The sequence below is a fragment of the Nelumbo nucifera genome, chromosome 5 (genome assembly GCF_055504915.1).
Source record: "Nelumbo nucifera cultivar China Antique chromosome 5, China Antique-T2T, whole genome shotgun sequence".
In the NCBI taxonomy this organism is placed as follows: domain Eukaryota; kingdom Viridiplantae; phylum Streptophyta; class Magnoliopsida; order Proteales; family Nelumbonaceae; genus Nelumbo; species Nelumbo nucifera.
This window is the reverse complement of record NC_142653.1, coordinates 12,925,209-12,948,281: the sequence shown is the minus strand read 5'-3', so window position 1 is coordinate 12,948,281 and position 23,073 is coordinate 12,925,209. Positions and strand designations below refer to the sequence as shown.

The window sequence follows — 23,073 nt, the reverse complement described above, 5'->3', positions numbered from 1 at the left end:
GAGGTACAGGTAGACTATGGGAGCTGTAATTTTAGAATTCGTACTTTCTCCCCATTTTTTTCCCCTCTATCCTGCGCCTTCATTCTGAATTCTGATTTACCGTTTGAGCCTTTAGTAGAAGAATTAATTACTTGTCCGTGTTGTGGAGATGGAATATAGATCAGTTGATAGGAGGCAAAGCCAGACAGACATGCAGTAAGCAATGTCAATCTCAATGGCCCATTGGTCCAATCATGCATCGACCTATATATAAAACATTCCTGTCGATCTCGAACCCGTGATCAGTCAGAGTCAGAGGCAGAGCTAGCCCTCAACGACTGCAAGATGCCACCAGTAGTCTCATTTGCTTTCAAGTTACATTTCTATGTCTGATAAAACTATTTTGTGAGCCTCCCTTACCTCTACGGTACCCACCACCCACTACCCGCTTTATCTATTTGTGTGCATTCATAGTACATAATACCTTCAGTTAGCAAGGAAAAGGAATTTTCATTGATAAGCATCTTCTCTCTCTCTCTTCTCCCTAGAAGCTCTTTTTGTAGGGAGCAAAACCCATCAAAAAGCTTTACAACGATGACCAGCCCAAGTTTTGTCCAACTGATCCGCTTAACCCTCTAGCTAATTAGTACATGTTGCAACGGGTGCTTAAATTTAGACAAAATATATAATATTCATACAAGTGCAAGTGTGTGACTTTCTTTTCTTGCTCCGCATAATACTGATAGTATGACCAAGCAATCAGCCCAAGTTTTGAGCCTCCCCTCTCTATAAAATTAGGATTTAAAGGTTGTACAAAGCCTGTCTGAACACTAAAACCAAGCAATCAATTATGTAGACTTGGTCATGTGTGTAGACAATTATTATATAAACTTCATTTCCCTTTATAGGGATGTATCTTTCACTCAAGTCAAGACAAGACACACATTGTATTGTATCATGGATTATATGATGAAAGAGAGATAGATAATATATGATGAAATTGATGTCCATCATTTCCCCGTGGCCATGGGCCCTTCTTTTCAAGCCTATTAATAATGATTGTCCCACGAAATCGTTTTTCTGGAAAGCCTCACCATAGCCATGCTCCCTCTTGATCACAGTGAATGAGGCACCATACATAAATCTGAAACCCTGATTTTTGGTTCCTATACCTATACCCAAATGGAAGACTTGGATTGAGAATGTTAACCAACAAGCCCAGCACACCCTGCACCACCCCCAGGTCCCACCCCTCTATAAATAAATACGTAATTGCAAGGGTTTTGGTTTGACCGTTTGAGCCTCCAGTCTGCAGAAATGAACTCTCCTCCTAAACCTGCTTTTAGCCAAGATACCCAATCTGGGACTAAGTGGCCCCGATCTAGACTCAGCCCAAAATCAAGCCACCTACTGGCAAGTAGATGTAGCAATCCTAACTATCAAGCTTGTCACATGCTTCACATAATCAAATTTAGAATAATTTGACAAATTATATGCTACTTGCCCTAAACCTTCACCTCCAGCACTAGATAATTTTAATATATGTTACAGAATTAACTGACATAATAAAAAACGTAACAAATGCTCGTTTGTCAATGGCCCAATCGGCCCATCCTGATTCCTGACTTATATATTTCACAAAACCCACATCATCACTTAGATTAGTGAAGTGGTCGGGTTCTTTATTACTACCAACTCCTTAACACGCCCAAGGGTTCTGAGCAGATGGGCCAAGACAAATCTCGGAAGCCCAATACTGTCGTCATGGAATTTTGTTACGATGTGAAAACGTATAACAAAATCCATTATGTACAAACAAGAGTTAGGTCAGCGCAGCTCAGCTAACCCTAAACCCTCTACTACTTTCTTTCACATTAGTTAAGGGCTTTGTATATAACCACGAAACAAGGAAGGATAGCCCTTGGATTGAAAATGAAAAGCTCCTCGTGATTCGTGTAAACACCAGCGTATCCAGCAACAGAGTCGCATTCGTACGTGGCGGTAGACATGCTTTCTTCGTCTGCCGGCGCATCATCCGCAATGCGCTTCACCCTCCCTGCTATAACCCGACACACCAGCATCGCTCTCCTCCCCTCCACACTGCCCAAACTGTCGTGCGCCTTCCCACTACTGGCGGTAGTGCGCACCCCCTTGCTATCGTGCACCTTCCCCGGGAACCCGTGCCGGATTATTGTGCACACACCACAGCCCGGTATGCAGCCGCATAGGCTGGTACTCCCGCGTGCTCCCAGCTCGCACGTTAGCGTCGTGCAGTGGAACCTGAGCAATTCGTTGCCGTCCGCTGCGCACCTGGGATTTTTCTTCGTGCTGTTGCTCACACGTGCCTTGACTGCGTCACGGCAGTCTTCGAACCGTTGGATTGTCCTTTGTGTGTTGTGGACCTTCAGTATCCGTTCGATCTTGCAGATTGGATTATCCTTCTTGAGCCAGCTCGACTTGAAGATTATCTCTACAATGTTACGGCCAGAGTCTTCAGGTCCCAGCTCCGTTACTGCACCATCGTTATGAGATTTTTTGCTAATTAATAAATAGTGACGGATCTGTAGAAATGTAGAATTACACTGGTACCCTTCATCGACTGAGATTTGTTAGTTCTAAAATTTAAACAATTCAAGGCCAACGAGGAGTTGGTAAACTGATGCACTAAATTTGAGAAAATGTAGTATTCTTATGATTCAGGGGAAAAAATCAGGAATTTAGGGTCATTAATCTTCATAAAAAACTTAATACCCATAACCCATCTGCAATTTTTGTCTCAATGGTTTCTCTATAAGAAACCCAGAAATTTCAGTAGAAAAACAACAGAACTTAATTTTAAGCATATGAGACTTGTGGTGTCATCTCATCTTTAGTTTAATCTCAAACTCAGAAGAAGTGATCTCAGGAAATGGGCTTCTAAACATGAGCTCAGATGTTTATCTACACAAAATAAGAACCCGGAGAGAGAAGCTGGTGATGAAGAAAAGATGCAAATTATGCACTTACCAGCATGTCTTATGCTCTGGTGAAGTTCCAAGCTTTCGATCTTCGGGAAGACCTCTCCACAGTCGGGGCAAGCACAGATAGTAGACCTCGAAGATGGAATCCTTTTTTTTTTTTATTTTAAGTTAAATTTTCAGTATATTTGTTCTACCTGGTAAATAATCCATACAACCAAAGGAAAAAGAATTCCAACAATACCTAGCAGGATCGACGATCATGTGACACTCGTAACACCCGGAAAGCTTTATCAATTGCTTTCCCCTGGACGAAGATGAATAAGCTCCACCACCGCTCGATCTCATTGAACCCGACGATGATCGGTTGGACGATGCAGTCACTGCTTTCCGGCTAAGAAGTGCAGTTTCCTGGCCCAGGCTGCTACTCTCCGGGGAGTTGTCAGCTCTGTGCACCACCCTCGTGTTCCCATGAACAACGTCTTTGAAGCTACAGATAGAACTACAGGAAGCTCCCAATTTCAAGTACCCACCTACGTTCCTGGATGGGTCGTGTACTCGTGATCCGACGATCTGTTTACATGTGAGGAGGCTCTTAATTTGGTCCCAGGATGAGAGTTTCTTCTGCTGCTTCCGCTTGCATTTGGGATGCTGCTGCTTTTCTGTCGAGGTGGTGTGGAAGAAAGTAGAGACAGCCATGAAGAGCAGAGCAAGAAAATAGAAGACAGAAGTTGCAGAACGAACTCTATCTTTCATGACCTCTCTGGTTCTCTCAGAGAAAGAGAGAATGGGGGAGATTCGAGACCTGAGAATGCTTTTTTATCGGGGGAAGGATCCAAGGGAGGAAGAGAGATGGTTGTGTCTTCAATACTTCGATTCTTTATTTCCTTTTATTTTTCCCTTCAGAAACCACTGTGCCTGTCTCATAAACAGTCTTACAGTTCATACTTTATAGCATGCACATGCCATTCTTTGGGGACCAATACGATCGGCTCGATCATTGGGTCTTTGAGTTGAATTAGTCAACACTGTAGAAAGAGGAGCCCTGATTGAACATTCACATTGTTTGGTTGGCATGGCCCCACTACTTCAGACGGCCACACATAAGCTTCTACAGATAAGATGTGTGCAACTCTTACACTCGGTTTTTTTTTTCTCTTCCTTCTTTAATTAATTAAAGTCTAAAAGAGATAATTTCTTGAATTACCAGAACACCCTTGGAGTGACATTGTGATCTGGGAAGAGACATTCGGACAATCAATCAAGTGACCAAATTGCCCTTCTGCAGCAAGAAGATTTCTTCTTTTCCTTAAAAAAAAAGTAAAAAACAGAAGGGGTTAAGAACCCTAGTTAGAGTCTAGGCTCCGGGGCCCGCGTAAATGGTGTACATGTTCTATAATGGCCCATCATAATGGGTCCCACAAAATTGTGGCCTCCCTTAAAAATCAGCGTAATCATATGATTTTTATTATACACCTGAAATCTGGATTCATGGCATTGGTTTGGAGGTTTCCAAAGATTTGTATTAAAACTTTATTCCGTCTCTCCAGTAGAACAAGAACAAGAAAAAGAAAAAGAAAAAGAAAAAGAACACCCTGGCAGTGATGTTCCAAGCTGATTTCCCGTTCCGGCTAAGATACTCTGCTCTGCAACATAGGACCCCCCCCCCCCCATAACCCCATAAGTTGACGGTTCCTAGCCCCTTTAATTTAATGGACTTAATATTCGACTATTGGGCCCTATAAACCTTTACTAGACAAATCTCTCCATAGTCCAACAAGTTCAGCAACATCAAATCAGATCAGACATACACAAAGCTGCAAAGAGATAACAACCACCATATCTGTTTCCACTATGCTTAGGATTCCTCCAGGGCCATACGCTACTGAAATTGCCCATTTTTATTTATATCTATTTTTACATATTTATGCCATTTACCGACAAATTGGTTCAGGATTCAAGAGGAAAATTGGTGAAAGAATTGGTCTATATGTCAAATATCTTGTCGGTCAAACTTGAGCTTGAAGCGAGGCTTGGGCCTAGGGGTGTGTTTGAGGGGAAGATCTGTAGTCATGGGTCCAGATTCCAAGAGCAGGAAAAGAAAAAGTGAAAGAGCCAAAGAGACATGATATAGAAGAACACAGAGTGGATTATTGCCATTCCTCCATTTTCTTCTTCTACCCACTTTTTCGCGTTTCTATCCGATATCCATTCCCGTGGTGGAAGAGAGAGGAAAAGCAGACGTGTCTCTGTTTTTCTCTCTTCATATTCCTACCTAAGTCTATTTCTATCCCTGCTTCTATCTTCACCCTACTCATAGCCTCATATCAAAACTCGATAGTCCAAGTTCGTCGCACTGAATCACGGATTCGTTAGAGCTACGTTGCAGAGGGACCCATCAGTGGCCGGTAGGTCCCGCTTAAGAAATTTCCAATCTGATTGCAAATGGGTTGTATTCCCTTCCCTTTCCCATGCATTTATACCACGTGGCATGACCACTGATGCAACTACATATCGCTTATGATCTGTCATTTTCTTGTCTAAAACTCAGGTTTGGACCGTCTCAAATTCATTTTGATTTGAATTGGTCCAGTCCACTGACACATATTCTTATCTTATATCAACGGATTAGATATTGGCTTAATTCAACTCAATTCGATGTAAATTTGTTATAGACGGATCAGGCCCAATCCAATTTAATAAATATTTTGGACTGGATTGGTCCAATTCAATATGTCTTGCTGGTCCATTCAATCCATCCAAATTGATTTTGGACTGGATGGAGTCCAATCCAAAACCGGTTCATTGACACCCTTATCCCTAATTAGGAATGGTAATGGGGTGGGGTGGGGGCGGGGACGGGGGAGTCCCCATTCCCATTCCCACAAAAATCCCCATCCCCGTTCCCATGGGGATCCCCATTTCCCGTGATTTTTTATAATGTTAATCATTTTGTTTTTATTTTTTATTTTATATAAAAATAATAAAATAATTAAAATTTATAATCCCATTAGAAAATATTCAACCATAATTTTTAAAATATTAATATATAGATGTATGTGTACATATATACAAATATAATGTAAACATACATATATACATATATATATTAGTGGGGCTCCCACAGGCAGGGATTGGGGTCCCGTGGGGCGGAGAGTGCTATCCTCGTTCCCACTAACAGGGATGAAAATTTCTCCATCCCCGTCTCCGCGAGGGGAAAATCATCCCCATCCCCACCCCATTCGGGGCGGATCTCCATGGAGATCGAGGGAATGGGAAAAATTGCCATCCCTATACCTAATCCCCATTTTAGGAATTTTAATTATGTTGTGTTCGGGTTTGGGCTTTGGCCCATTCAAAGCTTGCTCAACCAAATCCAGCCCAAGTTGCATCCTTTGGTCTTTGCTTTGTTGCATACAAGATCATCGGTTGGACCTGGTTTATAGGTTGGTTCATTGCATGGGCTCCTTTGCACTTTTCCGTCCATGCTCCATCAATGATTCGGGTATGGATGATGGGATCCATCTAAATAAATCCCTACAAGGCACTGAACCCGTACCCAATACTCTTTAGTCTTTTATAGTTCAAAGTATCGATACAATATATCCAATACGAGGTGTATGTATCGTATCTTTTAAAAAAGATATAGGCATTTTAGACCCCCAATTTTTTAATAATAAAAAGCATACTAAAAGTTTTCTAAAAAATCAAAATTTGAATAAAAAACTAAAAATAAAGAATTTCGTCCGTTTCTAAGTACCAATACGATACGATCATACTTTCAACCTTGGTCTTTACCCTCTTGCATTAGAGCAGTTGAAAGCCAAAGTATAGATAAAAGGGTAGGGTTGGTCAACCATTCAATCAACTAATAAAGCAGATAGACTGCAACCAAAGAACTAATTGAGTACATATTATATTAACCCTTGCAAGCATGAAACAGAAGGTTTGTTGGTTTTGGTTATTCCTAATTTTCACCTCTTTCAACCAATTAAGTACTCTTTCTCTCATCATAGACTGCAACCAAAGAACTAATTGAGTACATATTGTATTAACCCTTGCAAGCATGAAACAGAAGGTTTGTTGGTTTTGGTTATTCCAAAATTTCACCTCTTTCAACCAATTAAGTACTCTCTCTCTCTCATCATCACTGAACATGGACCCGCATGCTAAATGCAGAGACCCAAGCTTCGAGAAAGAGATGAATATCTGGACATTTCTTATATATGTTGGGACATTGGCAGATTATTCTTGGTGGATAAGCAGAGATGAAATTCCTTCCCGTGACCTACATCTAGCTAGGGAATGACAATGGGTGTGTCCTCGTCGAGGCCACAAGCCTCCAACTCTTCCAACCATATACCACTTCAGTGTTCTCTCTCTCTTTCTCCGTTCTTTAGAATGCATATGTACGTTATGTTCTTTCAGCAGCATATAGGCATCAATAAAACTAGAAACAAAAAGATGTGCTGCCAACTGGACGATTTTGGTTAAGATGTTGGTGAGAAATTTGTAAGATCCATGGGGATAATGGCATTCTTTGTTTGTTTTGTTATCAGGTTCTGCCAAAAATTTTCACCATTATTTCTATGAGATGTTGATGTTTCTTAATATTTTCTCTGCAAACTGCAAGCTTTCAATGTAAATTTTTCAGGTGGAAACATTTGAGCCACATTTCATTTCATCCCTTGTACAGTTTTTTTTTTTTTCAATTACATCACTACTCCTATAGACTTTTCTCAACCCTTCTAAATTTTGTGAATTTTTTTTAAACAAGAAAACAATAAACTTGAGGGTATTTAAGCTCACCACCCAATTATTGATTCAATTTTCATTTTTTTATTAAGGCTGCATTTGAAATTGATGTAAAACATTATCGGTGTAAATATTTATACTGATTCGATTTTGTCAATGTTTGAAAGGAATGTACAATCATGATCAATGTAAAATTCCACTCTAACTAAGTTTTGCATGCTTTTGATTGGTGTAGAGCTTTACTTTATAAATCAATATAAAACCTTATCACATATACAATTTTACATCAATTATCAATGTAAAATTTTATACTTTTTCAATTCACATTTTCTAAAACAATGAACGCTATTTTACGGTTCAGTGTAAAATGTACTTTTACACCGATAAATTTTACATCCACTCCAAACAAAGCCTAAAAAACTCAGTATAATCACACAGGGGCACCTTCAACACCAGTCAATGCATTGCACAAGTCTCATCTGACAATAGCTAAATATATATAACAGTTTATGTTGTTAACATCACAAATTTCCTCCCCAAGGTACCAACTTGTGCTTTTATTTTAATGTTAATTTGTTGTTTGTTATGGTAATGTTGACAAGAAAAGGATACACACGTATGCAATGGTGTGACTTGTTAGAAAATTACATTACAACAATGCACTCTCTAATCAACAAGTCATCTCAAATATATTACCGATTAGATATTTGTGTAGCAGCATATCTATTTGATGTTGATCAAATCCATTTGATGGTAATTTGCTCCGATAAAAAGTTTAGGCTGCGTTTGTTTTAGGTATAAATGTGAATCGATGTAAAACTTCACTGTTTGTTCATATTTATACATGTTTGTTTTCAATTTAAAAGTAAACCAATGTAAAACTTCACACCCAATCTGTTTTCTTTAGGCGATTGTTTCTAATGTAAAGTTTAAATAGTTGTAAACCATCTAATCAGCTGACTTTTTCATTTTAAACCAATCGACTGACTTTTCCATGAACTGACATTTATATTGATGATTTTTCCGCCAAAATCAAACGCAACCTTAGTGCTTAAAGCCTAAAGTGTACAAAGCCCCAGTTTTAAGCTTTGTACTTTGGGGCTTCGAAGTGTATTGGCTTTAACTTGTATATTTTTAAAAATAACTTTTATCATATATTCAAATGCTCAAAACATTTTTTCGCTCATCATTTTTGTAGAGTTCACATCTGCACCCCAGCCCCACAAACAGGCGCCCCAATGATGTCAATGTTCCCAATACATGGCGGGGATGCACTGTGGGACGTTGTAGGACACAAATCTGAACTGATTTTTGTACCGCCCAAATATGCAACGAAACAGAATGGCAAAACAGAAATGCATGTAGCCGATACCCTATAATTGGGACAAGGGATGATGATTATTTTTGTACCTCTCCAAAAGCTCAAAATCAAAAATTATCCAATCTAAGAGTGACCATATCTTATCATATTTTAAGGGCAAATGGTTTGATGAAACACTAAATTAAAGAAAAAAAGAAAAGAAAGAGTGACGTGGGTCACAGATGATAGAACATATTATTAAGAGAGCCCACCTATCTAGTTGGTGATGTAATTGTGACATAGATTAAATAGACATTTCTGCAAACACGGGTCAGATTTAAAAGGTATAAATATGAATGAATAGGGACAACTCCATTGTATCAAAGTGAGGATTGGGTATCAAATTCTTGATAAAATGCTCCCTAAAACAAGTAACAAGGGGAATATGATTCTTGACTGAATCAACAATCATCGTATACAGTGTGAATTGAAACATTTAGAATGACCTGAAACCAATAACTCTAACATGTTGAGATCATAAGAGCATTAGGCTTTTAGTTTGGAAAGAATATAAATGCAAATATGTAGTGTAAAACCTTATATTTTGCATTATTTTTTATGCTTTTACACTGTATATATTTGTATTTATACTCTTTTCAAACTGAACCTTAAGAGTAGGACGTCGGCATAAATTACTCATCCAAAAATTAATTTTCTCAAAATCCATCCAATTAAAACGATCCAATAATGTCTGAGCAATATATCTTTGTAATAGGCAGTGCCTAGAAAATGGAACTCCAGTTAGACGAGTTGAAGTCTGAGAAAAGTCACTCCAGGGTTTACATGTTCAACGATAGAAAACTCAAAAACCACTGTTGGATTTATCTCAGTGAAGAAGGGCCCAAGTGTGCCTGCAAATTGCTTGAATTAAAAACCCAAAAACACTTGGGACGGAAAACTGAAAATCCATTCTTCAATGGGTCCGGGGGAACTCCTTACAATTTGAAATTTTGAATCGCTCTAATGCCTGAAAATCCGCTTCGCTTGTTTATTCCATGCTTCTTGTTATTCTGGTAGGGCCTTTCTTTCCCTGTACCTAATTGCCGCTCCTCCCCCTGTTTCCAAATTAATTTGTCATTTGGAATTCTATCTATAATCTAATTGACCTTCCGCTTTAAGTTTTTATGTCCATTATATTGTGTTTTAATTCAGATTAGGGGAATTTTGGTTCGGTTGGTGTTTATTGAAAAAACACCGCAACATCAGCAACACATGGGCATTTATATTTATTGAGCATGAAACCACTGTTTCTGTTTGGTTTCACTGTTTATCAATAAACACTAAAAAGCATAAATGCTTGGATTTGTGTGCATAAAACATTTGAGAAAAAGTTAAATTCTTATTCCTCTAATGTTCAGTCATTTCTTGAAATGAAATACTTATGTGACATACTTTATGGGGTGTTAATCTAAGGTGAAAAAAAAAAACATTTAAAGTAAAGTTGTTAAAATAAATGTTTAAGACAATAAACAGCCACAAAACCCAACATATACTAAATCATCTAGCACGAGCACTATTATCAAATTCAAAACCACATGATGCCCTGGTGGAACCCTCTCCTTTGTTGTTAGGGTCAAGAATCAGACTTCAGATGTTGAACAAGGGATGGACCAAGGTGAGGCCTAGCTCATATGTTGGTAACGAAGATGGCACAGACAAATAATACGCATTTCTCTCTACCAATGTTCAAACTTCAAACATCACGGAAAATTAATCAATGTTTAAATAATAGTTTGAGAAAACGAGATAAAACAAAGATTGGCAGATATGATTTTTGCTCTTATGACACATATCAGCAGTTAGATCAAAGGCACAAAACCGACTCACATTTTAAGCAGGATTCACAGTCAGACAGACCATTAAACTAGAAACCCAATATCCTGGTTCATGACTTCAATATCCCTTTGCTGCAAAAGTTAAAAATAAGATTAGTCTGCCGGAAAATTCATGAATATTCAGGTGAACTGGTCGTATAGGAGTTGAAGCTAAGTTCAAGAGATGATGTACTACCGCCTTCTTCTTCGCTGGGTCCATACCGGCCGTTGCAGTCTCCGTCTTAAGTCTGGCTTCCCCGTGCAAGATCCGGCGATATCTTCGTCAAAGAGGGCAAGTGTTTCGGTATCTGGACTTTGTCAATGGTAGAAGGCTTCTGAAGAAGGGATGAAACACATTGACAAAGTTGCATATGCAAGTAAAATAGCAATTCAAACTTCCTACAGTTCGTCTCTTAGACATGAAGTAGCTAAACTATATAGCTTTTTTTCTGATAAAAATTTATAATTTAAGTGAATTTCTATAAATTTATGTATGAAATAATGTCGAGGTTATTCAGTGGAATTCTATATATTATATCCAAAATTAAGGTAAATGTGGACCGGAACTGTAGCGGGCCATGCCAGAACGGCCCATGTAGTTTGGGTGTGTGGCCAAGCATGAGCCCGTGGCCCGTGACCCGCAGATCTTGAGCTGGCATAAGCCCAAACGGGCCACCACCGGCCCACGGGCCAAAAAACCTTGGCCCAGGGATCGTGCTGTGCCTGGCACTGCCCTTCACAGTGTAGCTGGGGCGCCATGCCAACCCATACCAGCCCATGGGCGGCCCAGCCCGTTTCACACCTTTCCTCGTCATCCATGATTGATGTATCTCATACCTTCTCCACATTGCCAATGCATAATGAATTTTTAGATCAATAATGTTGTTAGATTAGAATAGGGCAGGAACAGAAAGTAAAACCGGGTCCCTTGGGGTCACAACTCACGGGTTAAACCAGTGAGTGTTTCAAGTTTCAAGTTTCAACCATTGAGCTATAAAACCCATGGAAACTATTAAAACCTGAAACCTCGAGAGCTGACTGGATCAATTCAATTAAATTTCTTTAAAAAATAAAAAAAGGTCTTATTGCCAATATCATAGACTAATATATGAGTCTATAAATACAACAGATCGACCTTTTAGTGGAAACCATGTCCATCAAAGTATCACAAGTGTGGCATTTCGCTTATAGACAAGGATTGATTATCTATTAATTATATTGCCACCCATATTCATCCTAGCCATTACATTACTTACATATCATATAAATGATGATGATGATTGCAACTCATTTCTATCTAAGTCACGGCGACGATGATGACGACGGCGACAACAAAGTTGAGGGAGAAGAAAGAGGTTCATGGACGACTGAGTCGGAGGAAACTGATATTGGATTATCCGCCAATTGCAGCATGATACTCCCCAGGATTTCCGTCAAAAGCTTTTTGAACTCCTCTTCTGCAACTGCCTTCCCATCATCCGCGTTCACCATACCCAACACCTCATTCACAACCTTATTCATCTGTACAATTTGAATGCAAGATAAGCTGTGACACACAAAAGCAAGCTTTGAAGGAAACAAATCTTCCAACTTGAATATCATGCCTAGTCGTCCTAACTTGATCTCTTCAGCTATGATTAGAAAGTATTAAATTTCCTTTGTTCAACATACAACCAAATGAGTAATATTCTCCTACAAGCGAAGTTAGAGATTACCAACCAAGAAACGAAGGATCAGGATTCGAAATCAATTGGTGAGTTGGTTTTTGGTCATGCAGATATCTGTCAGTGGCAGAAAGCAGATTGAGGTGGTTACCTGATCAACCACGCCATATGGAGGCAAACCAGCTGCTGGGGCTAGTCCATCCAGTGCGATACGCAGGTGCTTCTTGGAAATCATATGGTCGCGATCTTTTGGTACATCTTTTAATGCTTCATTCAACGTCTGAAAATCACAATCATTAGACTGGCATCTTAACTTCTAGTTGACACCATTAGGTGGGTTCTCCCTACCTTCTTCAAATATGCCACATCAACGCTCGAGAAAGAGGGAACTCACTAGGTCCTATGCTGCAAATTTTCATCGTGTTTTGGTGAACAAGTATGATAACCAGCTATTTTTTCGTGCCCAGCAACTATTGTTTGACAATTAATGAAATAAAAGTTACACTAGATTGACCCATCCAGTTTCCATGTGTAAGTCACTAATCAAGGTTTTAAAAACCAAAACCAACCCGGAACCAAAACCGTTTTCGCCACCAATTTCTGGGTCAGCAGTTCGACCGTCCAGTTCAAATGGACGACTCACTCCAACTTAAAAAAAAAAAAAAAAAAAACAAAAACCATTGAACGGTCAACAGTTCGACCGGCCAGGTCAACACGCCACTGGCCAAATCAATGGTTTTTGGGCAAGGACCGGGTTAAGGGTGAAACGGGACCGGCTGCCTAGACGATTCCTGAGCCAAACAGTCCAACCGTCTGGGTCAACGACTGTTCTTTGTCCTTTAGTGGACTAAATAGTTATATAAGAAAACATTTAGCTGTATAGTAACCAACCCATCATTCAATTCACACAACCTACTTAATAGCTTATTCTCCACGAGACAAAGCAGTAAGTCATTCGGTTCAACCACTTAAGCCATTTTCAAACAGTCCCCCACATAAAAATAATTCTGAATCTGTGCCTAAAGGCAACATAACTGTGCATATGAGAGCAATGAAGGTGTTTTATATGTTATAAGGAAAAGTTCATTCTGTGGTGGTATTTAAAATAAAATTAATAACATTTCAAGCCCGGCAGAACTATTTTATTCAAGCTTTTTTGTTAACACGTTATGAAGTCAGCATCTAAAATGGGGATTGTATTAATAAAAATATAGAAATGCAGGGCTTCTGAAGTTGAACTAATTTCTATATTTTTTTCTGAATAATGAACAATTTATAAAGGACAAATCCATACATTATAACGTTATAAAAAATGTCAGATGAAATGAGTCCATTATAAACGACTTTGTGCCACCCACAACAATGCTGCCTCTGTAATACCACATATTCAACTCTAAGGGATGCATCTTGGGCAGATTGGTAGGGCTGTTCATAAGAAGACCCAACCTGACCAAACCGACCAACCCGAGTCAGCCAGGTTTTCTTCAGCACCGGTCGGTTTCGGGTTGTAAAAACCGAAACTGACCCGAACCGAACCGACTTAGTAGTTAGTTCCTAGTTAGTAGTTACAACCTACTTAGTTCCTACTTAACTAAGTTGTCTCTATCCTAGTTACAACCTAACTTAATTTCTAGTCTTCTATTTAGGAATGACATTAATGGCAAGTATTGTAAGACAATTAGACAATGAATTTTTTTGGAAAAGTTTAAAGAAAAGAATCAAAGGATCCTAGTTTCTATGGTCTTTTACACCAAATAGGCAACCAATTACAATTAGCATTAGGTGTCCTTTTTTTCTTAGATTAGAAGGTTTCTTGAAATATACAAATTCCAGTCTTCTTTCTCTAATACAGTTTGACTTTCTATTTTCTTGATAACTTCTATTCTAACTTGGTCCGCCCCACTTAGCCCCTCAACTCAAGCACAATCTCCAATACAATTTGACTCTCAAGAATCAAAAATTTGAAATTTCAATTTATTACTATGGTTGAACTTAGAGCCGAAACCGACCCAACCCGACTCAAACCGACAGGGTCGATTTCGGTTTCAATTTCAGGTAACCCGACCAGGTCGGGTCGGTTGAAAAAATCTCAGTAAACCGACCCAACCCGACTCGTGAACAGCCCTACAGATTGGAACCGGACTAGAGGGTTAGAGCCAGCTGAATCCCAACCTTAAGGATTTAACAACTAGCATGAGTCATGGGTCAAGATGAGGTTAAGCCCAAGCTGATCAACCTAAGCTACAAAACATAATCTGGCTCTAACATAGTTGAGGATTGCTCATTGGTTGTGTATTAGTTTTCCCAGTTGTGTTTAGTCATCTTTTATGAATTTAAGGTTCCAAAATTTCTAGCCTCAAGAATACTATTGTACAATGGTGGACATGGATTCAGTTTGCCTGAAGATTCCTAACCCAACTTGAGCTAACTTTTGGGTAGTGCAAGGCCCAATTCAAGTTAGCTCGAGACAAGTTGCAGACAAGCAGTGATGTTACCAATGCATACAGAGTACAGACTGCATACCCCACTTTCACAGTGCGGATCCATAGTTTACTTTTCAAAAACCATGATGCCCAAGTGGTGTGAACCACCCAATCAGAGTCAAGATGAGGTCTGGTTTCAAATTACACCAATCCCAGCAAGCTTTGCTCCACCCCAACGTTTCACAGGGAACCCACCGTTTGTGTAGGTTTAGAAATACTAATTTTCTGATCCAAGCCTCTCACTGAACCGTTTAACATTGCAGCCACTAAGGGTACGAGATGGGTATTAAGTTCCTAACAAAGTAAATAAGTCCAATCCATACCAAACCCTTTCATTGCCATCCCTATGCATTAGGAATTTACCTTGACAAAGTAAATTTTGCCACTTATTCTTAGATGAAAGAAGAGAATTTAAATTGCGCTACTAACCTTGTCCAATTCAAATTTGTTTGATAGAAGTCTCTCGATGCTGCTTCCATCAAAGCTGTTTTCACTATGAGCAACAATAACGGGCTGTTCTTTGAGATGTTGGGTCACCCTCTCCACAACCTTCTTGAATTCTTGCAAGAAAGTGTCTTGTGAGATGGCTTGCTCCTCGTCATGGTTACCACAGGATTGCAGGGCCGGTTCCACTATGTTTCTCAAAACCTACAAGAAAGCCAGACAAAAAGAGTTAAGGAGTAAGTTCCCTAGGCTACCCCTATAATAGAGGCACAGTACTCAGGCTCAAGCCCAAATTTTTACACGGTTGGCCAACCTAAGACAAGCAACTCTTTGATTCGAGCTCACCATTTTCCAACTGAATATAGCTCAATCAAAACTAACACATCAACTGAAACTAAAATTCTCGAAGTTAAAGAGTTACTTGTCTCATACCAAATTCGTCAACTACCAATTGACCAAATTGTGAAATTAACAGGTATTTTAATGGCAATTACCCAAGAATCCGAATAAGGTGGCATGCCATGATCTACAGTGAGCTGCTCCAACACCCTAGTAATGTAATCGCGGAGGGAACTATTGGCAAGCTGTATTTTTGAGAAGATGGATATTATCTCTGGTTCAAACCTTGGACTGTTGATGAACTCAACTAGGTCTTCACCGTCAATCCGGAGAATCACAATTGGGTCCCGCTTCAACCCAGCTGCCATGCCTATTAAGATGTCTGATAGCACCTCTTTGAATACGGTCTTGCTTACTTCTTGTGTTCCATGTGTGAATTCACTCAGAACCTATCAAATACCAAAAAAGTAACCCATCAGTAGGCTCAGATGACTCTGAAATTTGCATACATATTTTAGTATTTTACTGTCATAAAATTTCCTGCTTATTGCTACATATCAAGAAAGAAAAATCTTCTAACTAGGCTGAACAAAATTTATCTAGACTGGCCTTACATGGTTCCGGGTTGCCATAGATGATTCTCACATTCATTTTGGAGCTTCACCGGTACAACCTTTTTTTCTTTCTTTTTAAATGAACAATCAGAATAGACAGTTGCAATCATTGAGCACATTGATATCCCAGGTGATACCAAGTCAATGGCGGATTCTAAATGTTTTGAATTTGGACATATGTCACTGTGGACACAGGACCCTGAATCCCATAACTTTCAATTATCTCACCTGTATACTACATGCAGTGAAACGGAACAAAATATGTGCTACTGCAATTGACGGCATCTAGAGGTAGCAATTTCTGACCCAATCCACCCATGAGAGCCATGACCCACCCAAACATGCCCATTTGATTATACTCCATTCTTTTGCTTGCCCCCTCTTCAGTCTGATGATTCTAATATGGAGAAGAATGGAAATGAACCGTATATATAACCATTTGAGGTTGCTTTTGGTTCAATCATCAATAGTGGCCACATAATGACAGTTTGTAGTTTGAAAAGAAGGCGATGCTGAAGGATTGATTCATTTGCAGACTCATCCACAAATGTCCTAATTGAGCATTGCTACAACATACTCTCTGGTGATGACCATGTTGGCCTAATCCAAATTCAGTATACAGTATACAGAGGGGTGGGTGGGTTGGGGATCCGGTTGGGTTAGTGGGTCTGGGTGCGTCGCCACGACGCCACACATTTAACAGTCATGCAGATGGACGGTAAATGGTTTGACGGGTGGTTGAACTCAACCAACACCCACACAATTGTTACCTGTAGACATGGCGATGGGGGTGGTGGTGAGAAACAGGTATAGGCGGCATGGCGTGAAACAAACAATAGCGGAATGTATTTGCCCTTGTCTGGCTTAGCTGACCAAGAATCCTCTATCTATCTATGAGAAGAGACTGAATTACAGCCAGTCAAGATGTAATCGTATAAACATATCTACAATATAAAACAAGCTGAATGAATCACATAGTTCATAGAGTTGGAAGTGCTGAACTGTAAGCTATATGATGGTCGACACTCAACAATAACATGGAGAAGATATAAGCTAGGGCCTAGCGGAGACCAGTTAAGGGATTAAAAAATTATCGTTTTAGTACGAGAAGAAACAAAGCAATTATTAATAAAGGATAGATTAGATTAGGGAAGAAAAGAAAGGAAGGAAGGAAGGAAGGTTACCTGGGAGTAGATATGATCAGAATCAGGAGTACCCTGAGCAGGGAGACCGAGAGCGGCGCCAATGCCAGCAACAGCGGGCTCCAGCTCCTTTGGGGACAGTTTACCGTCTCTATCACGATCCAGTTCTTGGAACTTATGATCCACAAAATTGCTGAAGACCTCCTTGTTCCCAACTAATTCCATAATGTTGGAACCGTCCAACACCTGACCCCCACCTCCACTTTTCTTCTTGGCGGTGCCACTAATCGTAGCCATGGGTTGGTATTGGTTGTTGGTTGCTGCAGCCTGCAGCCTGGATCCTGACCTCCTCCCTCCTCCTACGTCCTTTGGTCTCTCTTTTCTTTTCCTGTTTTTGCTCTTTCTAGAGGCTGAACCAATTAATGGCACACGCTGACCTTTCTTTTCTTGGAAAAAAGGTCGAATTGCTCGTCAATCGTCAGCTTCTGAAGATTGAAAATGGAAGCAAGCACCAAGGAGAGAATCTCGTGATCATCTGAATGAAACCAATAAAGATTAAAGAGAGACCCAGAAGAAAAATTATAATTTTATTTATTGGGCTTTGTCCTTTTGATCTTCTTTCTTTTGCCTTTTTCTGATTTCTTCTTCTGCATGTATGAGCTGTGAAAGCAAGGACGGCAGGACTCGACTGGCAACTGGGGAGAGTAGAAGAAAAATAATGAAAAGGGCGGGGTGGGGGGATTGAGAAAAAGAGAGAAAAGCTACTGCCCACCAAACCACTCAGTTTGTGGTTAGGACACGTGGGGCGGTAATGTTTCTCTTCTCAATTTTAGATTGGACTTTTGTCTCTTTTTTTTCCATTTTTTTAATCAAACTTCTGGATAAAGGATTAGGGGGAAGGAGCTATCGTACGATCGTACCGTAATGATCTTCAAAGTAGAACTGTTGGATTAGAATCCCTTATCTGAAAGGATTTGCAACACTCCAATCAACTGCACGGTGTTCTTCGTACAAATGTGTGTTGTTTAGATAACACCCAACCAATTCTCTGTGTTATCTTCGCTAAGTTTTAGGTGACGAGGCTTCTCCATGTTAGAGAGAGAACATGGAATCGGGTTGTTCGTTCGTTCTTAACACGTGGCAAGTTAGATCTGACACGGTGGTATAGTGTATCGCTGGAGTAAAAACAGTGATTTCTAGATTTTTTGCTTGCAGTCTATGGGAACATAGAATCGGGTTGTTCGTTCGTTCTCAACACGTGGCAAGTTAGATGTGACACGGTGGTATAGGTGTATCGCTGGAGTAAAACGATGATTTTTCAACAAGTGGCAAGTTAAATGTGACATGGTATAGATGTATCGCTAGAGTAAAAACAGTGATTTTCTAAGATTTTTTTATTGTAGTATATGGGATCAAGGATTAAAGTATGGGTATCCGGTATTGTATCACACAAATCAGATGAAGATATACTTTGAAAAGGCATGAATAATATAGAAATGCTTAGGGAAATGCAAACAAATCACATGAATATATTAATAATATTAAATCAAAAGTTGAATTATATAAATATATGAGAAATGCATAATTAAATAGGTTACATGAAGAGGAATATTAACAATAAACAATATCGGGACTCTATAACATTCAAACATCATACAATAATTATCGCTCTTCATTTTTTATAATTATAATTTTCAATTTTTATTAATTTTTAGGAATATTAATAAATTTAGTATTTTTACTTAAATAACAACTCTTTTATAAATAATAAATATATTTTCATTTTTAACAATAATGCTTTTATTTTACATATAATTGTAAATTAAAACAAATAAATTATTTAAGGTAGATAAAATAAATTATTTATAATTATCAATTTTTGTTAATTTTTTGGGAAAATTAAATCTTAAATTATTCATTTCAGTTTTTATAATTATAATTTTCTATTTTCCATTAATTTGTTGAGAATTTTTATTTATTTAGTATTTTATATAATAAATCTATTTTTTCAAATAATAACCATGTTTTCATTTTTAACATATAATTATGTGTAAAATAATATATATATATATATATATATATATATATATATATATATATCACCTAAGGTAGATGAAATATATATTTTTTAGGTTTTTTAATATTTTTGAAAAAAAAAATTAAATCTTAAATTATTTATTTCAATTTTCATAATACTATTTTTTAATTTTATTAGAGATGAAAAACAATCCAAAAGTACTCAATATACAGTTTTGTCAAACTAGGCACGAATATGCCTTTGTATCGGTGTGTATCAAATTGTATCCACCGATACGGTGTGATACAACCCTATACGGAGGCGTACTGTTTTGATACACATGACTCGTGGGATATGTATCCAATTGTGGCATATCTTGTATCCATGACCATGGATACGGATATGGTATGCCCCATATCAAGAGTATCGTATCGATATCTTAATCTTTGTATGGGATGTTTGGTATCGATGCCGTTTATCTGGTGATTTTTGAAAAAAAAAATATGGAGAAAAACGGGCACACATCGTAAATTGCATGATGTTTCATGCATTATCTTAATCTTTGTATGGGATGTTTGGTATCGATGCCGTTTATCTGGTGATTTTTGAAAAAAAAAATGGAGAAAAACAAGCACACATAGTAAATTGCATGATGTTTCATGCATCGGCTAGCCATTGTATCCTAGTTGTCATATGAGTTGTCCATAGCTAGAATGTTATGATGCTTCTCAGCCCACTGGAATTTCAAACACAATGGCAAGTAGGGTTTCACCGAATATGTGCATTTTTCTTCTTTGCCGCCGAACTATTTCCCCTTTCACTACTCAACCATTGCAATCGTTGCTGGAGGAGGTCGTCGGAGAAGGAGGTATTGTAATATTATTTAGTTTTTAGGTTTTCCATAGTCCATACTACTTTTCATGGGGAAACTTCTCTAATATTTTGCACTCATTACTTGTTGTGGCTATTGATGTTGTTTGATCCAAGGTGCTTTGAATTGATGATGCAATCAAATAATCCTTCAAATTGTACAAAGCTAAGGTGGAAAGACAAAGCCGCATACCGAGATCTGCAACCACAAGAAGAGTCAAAGGCCCTAGGAATTATTCCCCGGATAGGCACTCCGTTACTCAAGTTAGTAGGGTAAAAGGGTTGGTCAAGACGAGCAGGTTGAGACGATGATAATTCAATTCAAAGCCGAAGAGATGGTGTGAAGAGGTGCTGAGTGAGTGGAGAATTCCAAAAGTCCCTTAACTTGAGTAGAGAATACCATTTTATAGTTGAATATCCATCCATGTTATGGTTGGATAGGGCTTCCGGGGTCGTCAGGATGAGGTTATCCATCGAGGTCTTTGGGGGAGTTCTCTTTTCCCCGATGGAGTCCGCTTCCTTATTTGTGTGGAACACTCCTTCTTGGTCACGCTCTTCTATCATGTTGTTGATAATAACGTGGTCCGAAAAGGGCAGCCATGAAATCCTCTACATGGTGCCCTTGGCTAGCTTGACAATAACCAAGGTTTTAAAACTAAACTGGAGAAGGAACTGTTCTAGAGTCTGATTCTTGGCACTCATTGCTTGTTGTGGCTATAACTAAGGTTTTCAAAACCGAACCGAACAAGGAACCATTCTTGGGTCCGGTTCCTAGATCAAATGGTTGACCCATTCAAACTAAACAAATGGCCCATTCTAACAAAAAAATAAAAAATAATTAAAAAGGCCAAAAACTGTTGTCTGGATCAACGATTCGACGACCCAGATCAGCGATTCACTAACTAAATCAACAATTCCCAATTCTTCCGATATGGTCCGGTTTTGAAAACATTAGTTGTAACATCATTCGTCTTTTGATTTGAGTTTGGCTAATAATTATTCTACTAGTCTTGAATCTCATTAAATAGGATGAATATGTTATTGGCAAACTTGATGAAAAAATAGAATAAGTGTTAGACATTATTAGCATTTACTTATTGAATTATCTGTATTTTCTTTCTAAAGCATTTAACTTTTGTTAATTTCTTAAAATTTATCGAATATTCAAGAACAACCCATTTTGGAACTTCTTAAACCTAATTAAATTGGTGCTCATACAGCTTTAATCTTGTTCTTTTATTCCTTTATCTACTAGATAGGAATTTTATTTCGGTTTTTCTTGCATGACCATTGTGAAAGGAAAGGAATGTGCTTTCTTAATATTGAAGTTGAAGCTATCTTTGATCTTTCTTTTCCCTTATTAGTTAAATACATGGTAGAGGTATCATCTAATCTAGTATATGTAAAATGGAACAAAATGTGGGGAGATATTGTCCAAATCGAACGGTAGAATGAAACGTTAAATAGGAAAATATTATCTTTCCAGATTTCACCTTATAATGAAAATCCACTAAATTTTTACAATGCCATGGATGTATTTTAATCAAAAGATATTATCCAAATAAAACAGAAAAGCCAAAATATTAATTTACAAACCGTTAGGCCCAGATCCACATGAATTGGGCCTAATAGGTGATTATCTAAAAATTAAATATGGTTTATTACATTTTTTTTATTGAATCACTCACAGCTATTGGATAGGATGCCATTATTCATGTTGTGGTTGTGGATTTAATCCAATAACAATTTTAATTATTGGGTTTAATATTTTAGGCTAGATATTATAAATCAATCGTCCAATTAGTCAAGAGAATAATAACTGTACATACATGAAAAACAGTGATGGAAATCTCTTTACCAAACAGCATTTCCATTTGAAAAGCATGGATTATTGCCTACATGTCAGAAACACTATCAAAATAAAGATGGTATTTAATTGTAAAAAATGGATTAACAGGCATGGGCATTTCTTTTTTCGAAAATTAGTCCCAAAAAACGCCCACACTACCAAACACCATTTATAATGTAATAAACTGGCTTTCCTAATTTTCCATACTTGTCTTTTTCTCGACACATAATCGTTATCGTCTGAGCCTTGTACTGCACTATGCACTATAGAATCCTGTTCTGCTCTTCCATTAATTTACGTTCTTACTACTTTAGTTCATATCCTTTTCTTTTTTATTTACCACTCTGGACCCTAGCTCTGGTTGACGACCCCTTCAATCTGTAACTGATCAAGAGTCAAAAAAATAAGATGCCGAAATGTTCATGGATGGAGTCCCACCCATCCATATTAGATATCATGTTGAACCCGCAAATCAACCCCGTGGTAAGAATCGAGTGCGGTGTATATATATAGATTCCCCAAAAAAAACTCGTCATTTTGAAGTTTTCTGTTTTCCAACCGTGACACTCTTTTTCAAATGTATAAGAAAAAGATGTTATCTAATCCTTCAGTCCACAATCCACATCAGCCCCCATACCTCATCCAGTTTGGTGATTTCCGGCAACAAATATGGGCATTTGAAGTTGCTCTCTTCTATCTCTTCGCGGAATTTGGGTTAGAAGGCTCAAATTTTACGTTCAACTGCGCTATCCTACAACAAATGTATTATTGTCCATAAAAAGCATT

At 38.3% G+C, this 23,073-nt stretch overlaps 2 protein-coding genes across 7 annotated transcripts; both read right to left on the bottom strand.

Moving 5' to 3' along the window:
• Nucleotides 1-1,479: 1,479 nt before the first annotated feature.
• Nucleotides 1,480-3,863, bottom strand: LOC104605392 (uncharacterized). The gene is made up of 3 exons (XM_010270134.3): nt 3,181-3,863; nt 2,986-3,086; nt 1,480-2,491 (listed from the first exon to the last, which is right to left on the bottom strand). The coding sequence occupies exons 1-3, from the start codon at nt 3,690-3,692 to the stop codon at nt 1,854-1,856; spliced, it is 1,251 nt and encodes a 416-aa protein (XP_010268436.1). The 5' UTR covers nt 3,693-3,863; the 3' UTR covers nt 1,480-1,853.
• Nucleotides 3,864-9,752: 5,889 nt separating this feature from the next.
• On the bottom strand, nt 9,753-18,333 carry LOC104605397 (uncharacterized). 6 transcript variants are annotated; one of them, XR_016076272.1, is made up of 9 exons: nt 17,594-18,277; nt 15,951-16,244; nt 15,442-15,660; nt 12,681-12,809; nt 12,122-12,386; nt 11,062-11,200; nt 10,879-10,958; nt 9,991-10,106; nt 9,753-9,902 (listed from the first exon to the last, which is right to left on the bottom strand). XR_016076272.1 is itself a non-coding variant. In XM_010270163.3 (6 exons), exons 1-5 carry the CDS (start codon nt 17,846-17,848, stop codon nt 12,168-12,170), a joined length of 1,116 nt encoding a protein of 371 aa, XP_010268465.1. In that variant the 5' UTR covers nt 17,849-18,277; the 3' UTR covers nt 10,731-11,200; nt 12,122-12,167. The 6 variants fall into 6 exon arrangements, 2 of the variants coding, with proteins under 2 accessions (XP_010268465.1, XP_010268448.1); XR_016076271.1 differs by having other exon boundaries at nt 9,753-10,106; XR_736615.3 differs by lacking the exons at nt 9,753-9,902; nt 9,991-10,106 and adding an exon at nt 10,565-10,742.
• Nucleotides 18,334-23,073: the final 4,740 nt, after the last annotated feature.

What these genes read in the sequence shown, in the direction of transcription:
- LOC104605392 (XM_010270134.3), bottom strand. Translation starts at nt 3,692, where the DNA reads ATGAAAGATAGAGTTCGTTCTGCAACTTCTGTCTTCTATTTTCTTGCT. An exon ending in ATGATCGTCGATCCTGCTAG is followed by an intron (nt 3,087 to 3,180) that starts GTATTGTTGGAA and finishes AAAAAAAAAAAG; the next exon opens with GATTCCATCTTCGAGGTCTA. An exon ending in CCAGAGCATAAGACATGCTG is followed by an intron (nt 2,492 to 2,985) that starts GTAAGTGCATAA and finishes ACGATGGTGCAG; the next exon opens with TAACGGAGCTGGGACCTGAA.
- LOC104605397 (XM_010270146.3), bottom strand. Translation starts at nt 17,848, where the DNA reads ATGGCTACGATTAGTGGCACCGCCAAGAAGAAAAGTGGAGGTGGGGGT. An exon ending in ACAAATTTGAATTGGACAAG is followed by an intron (nt 12,810 to 15,441) that starts GTTAGTAGCGCA and finishes TGTGATTTTCAG; the next exon opens with ACGTTGAATGAAGCATTAAA. An exon ending in CATATGGCGTGGTTGATCAG is followed by an intron (nt 12,387 to 12,680) that starts GTAACCACCTCA and finishes CAAATTGTACAG; the next exon opens with ATGAATAAGGTTGTGAATGA.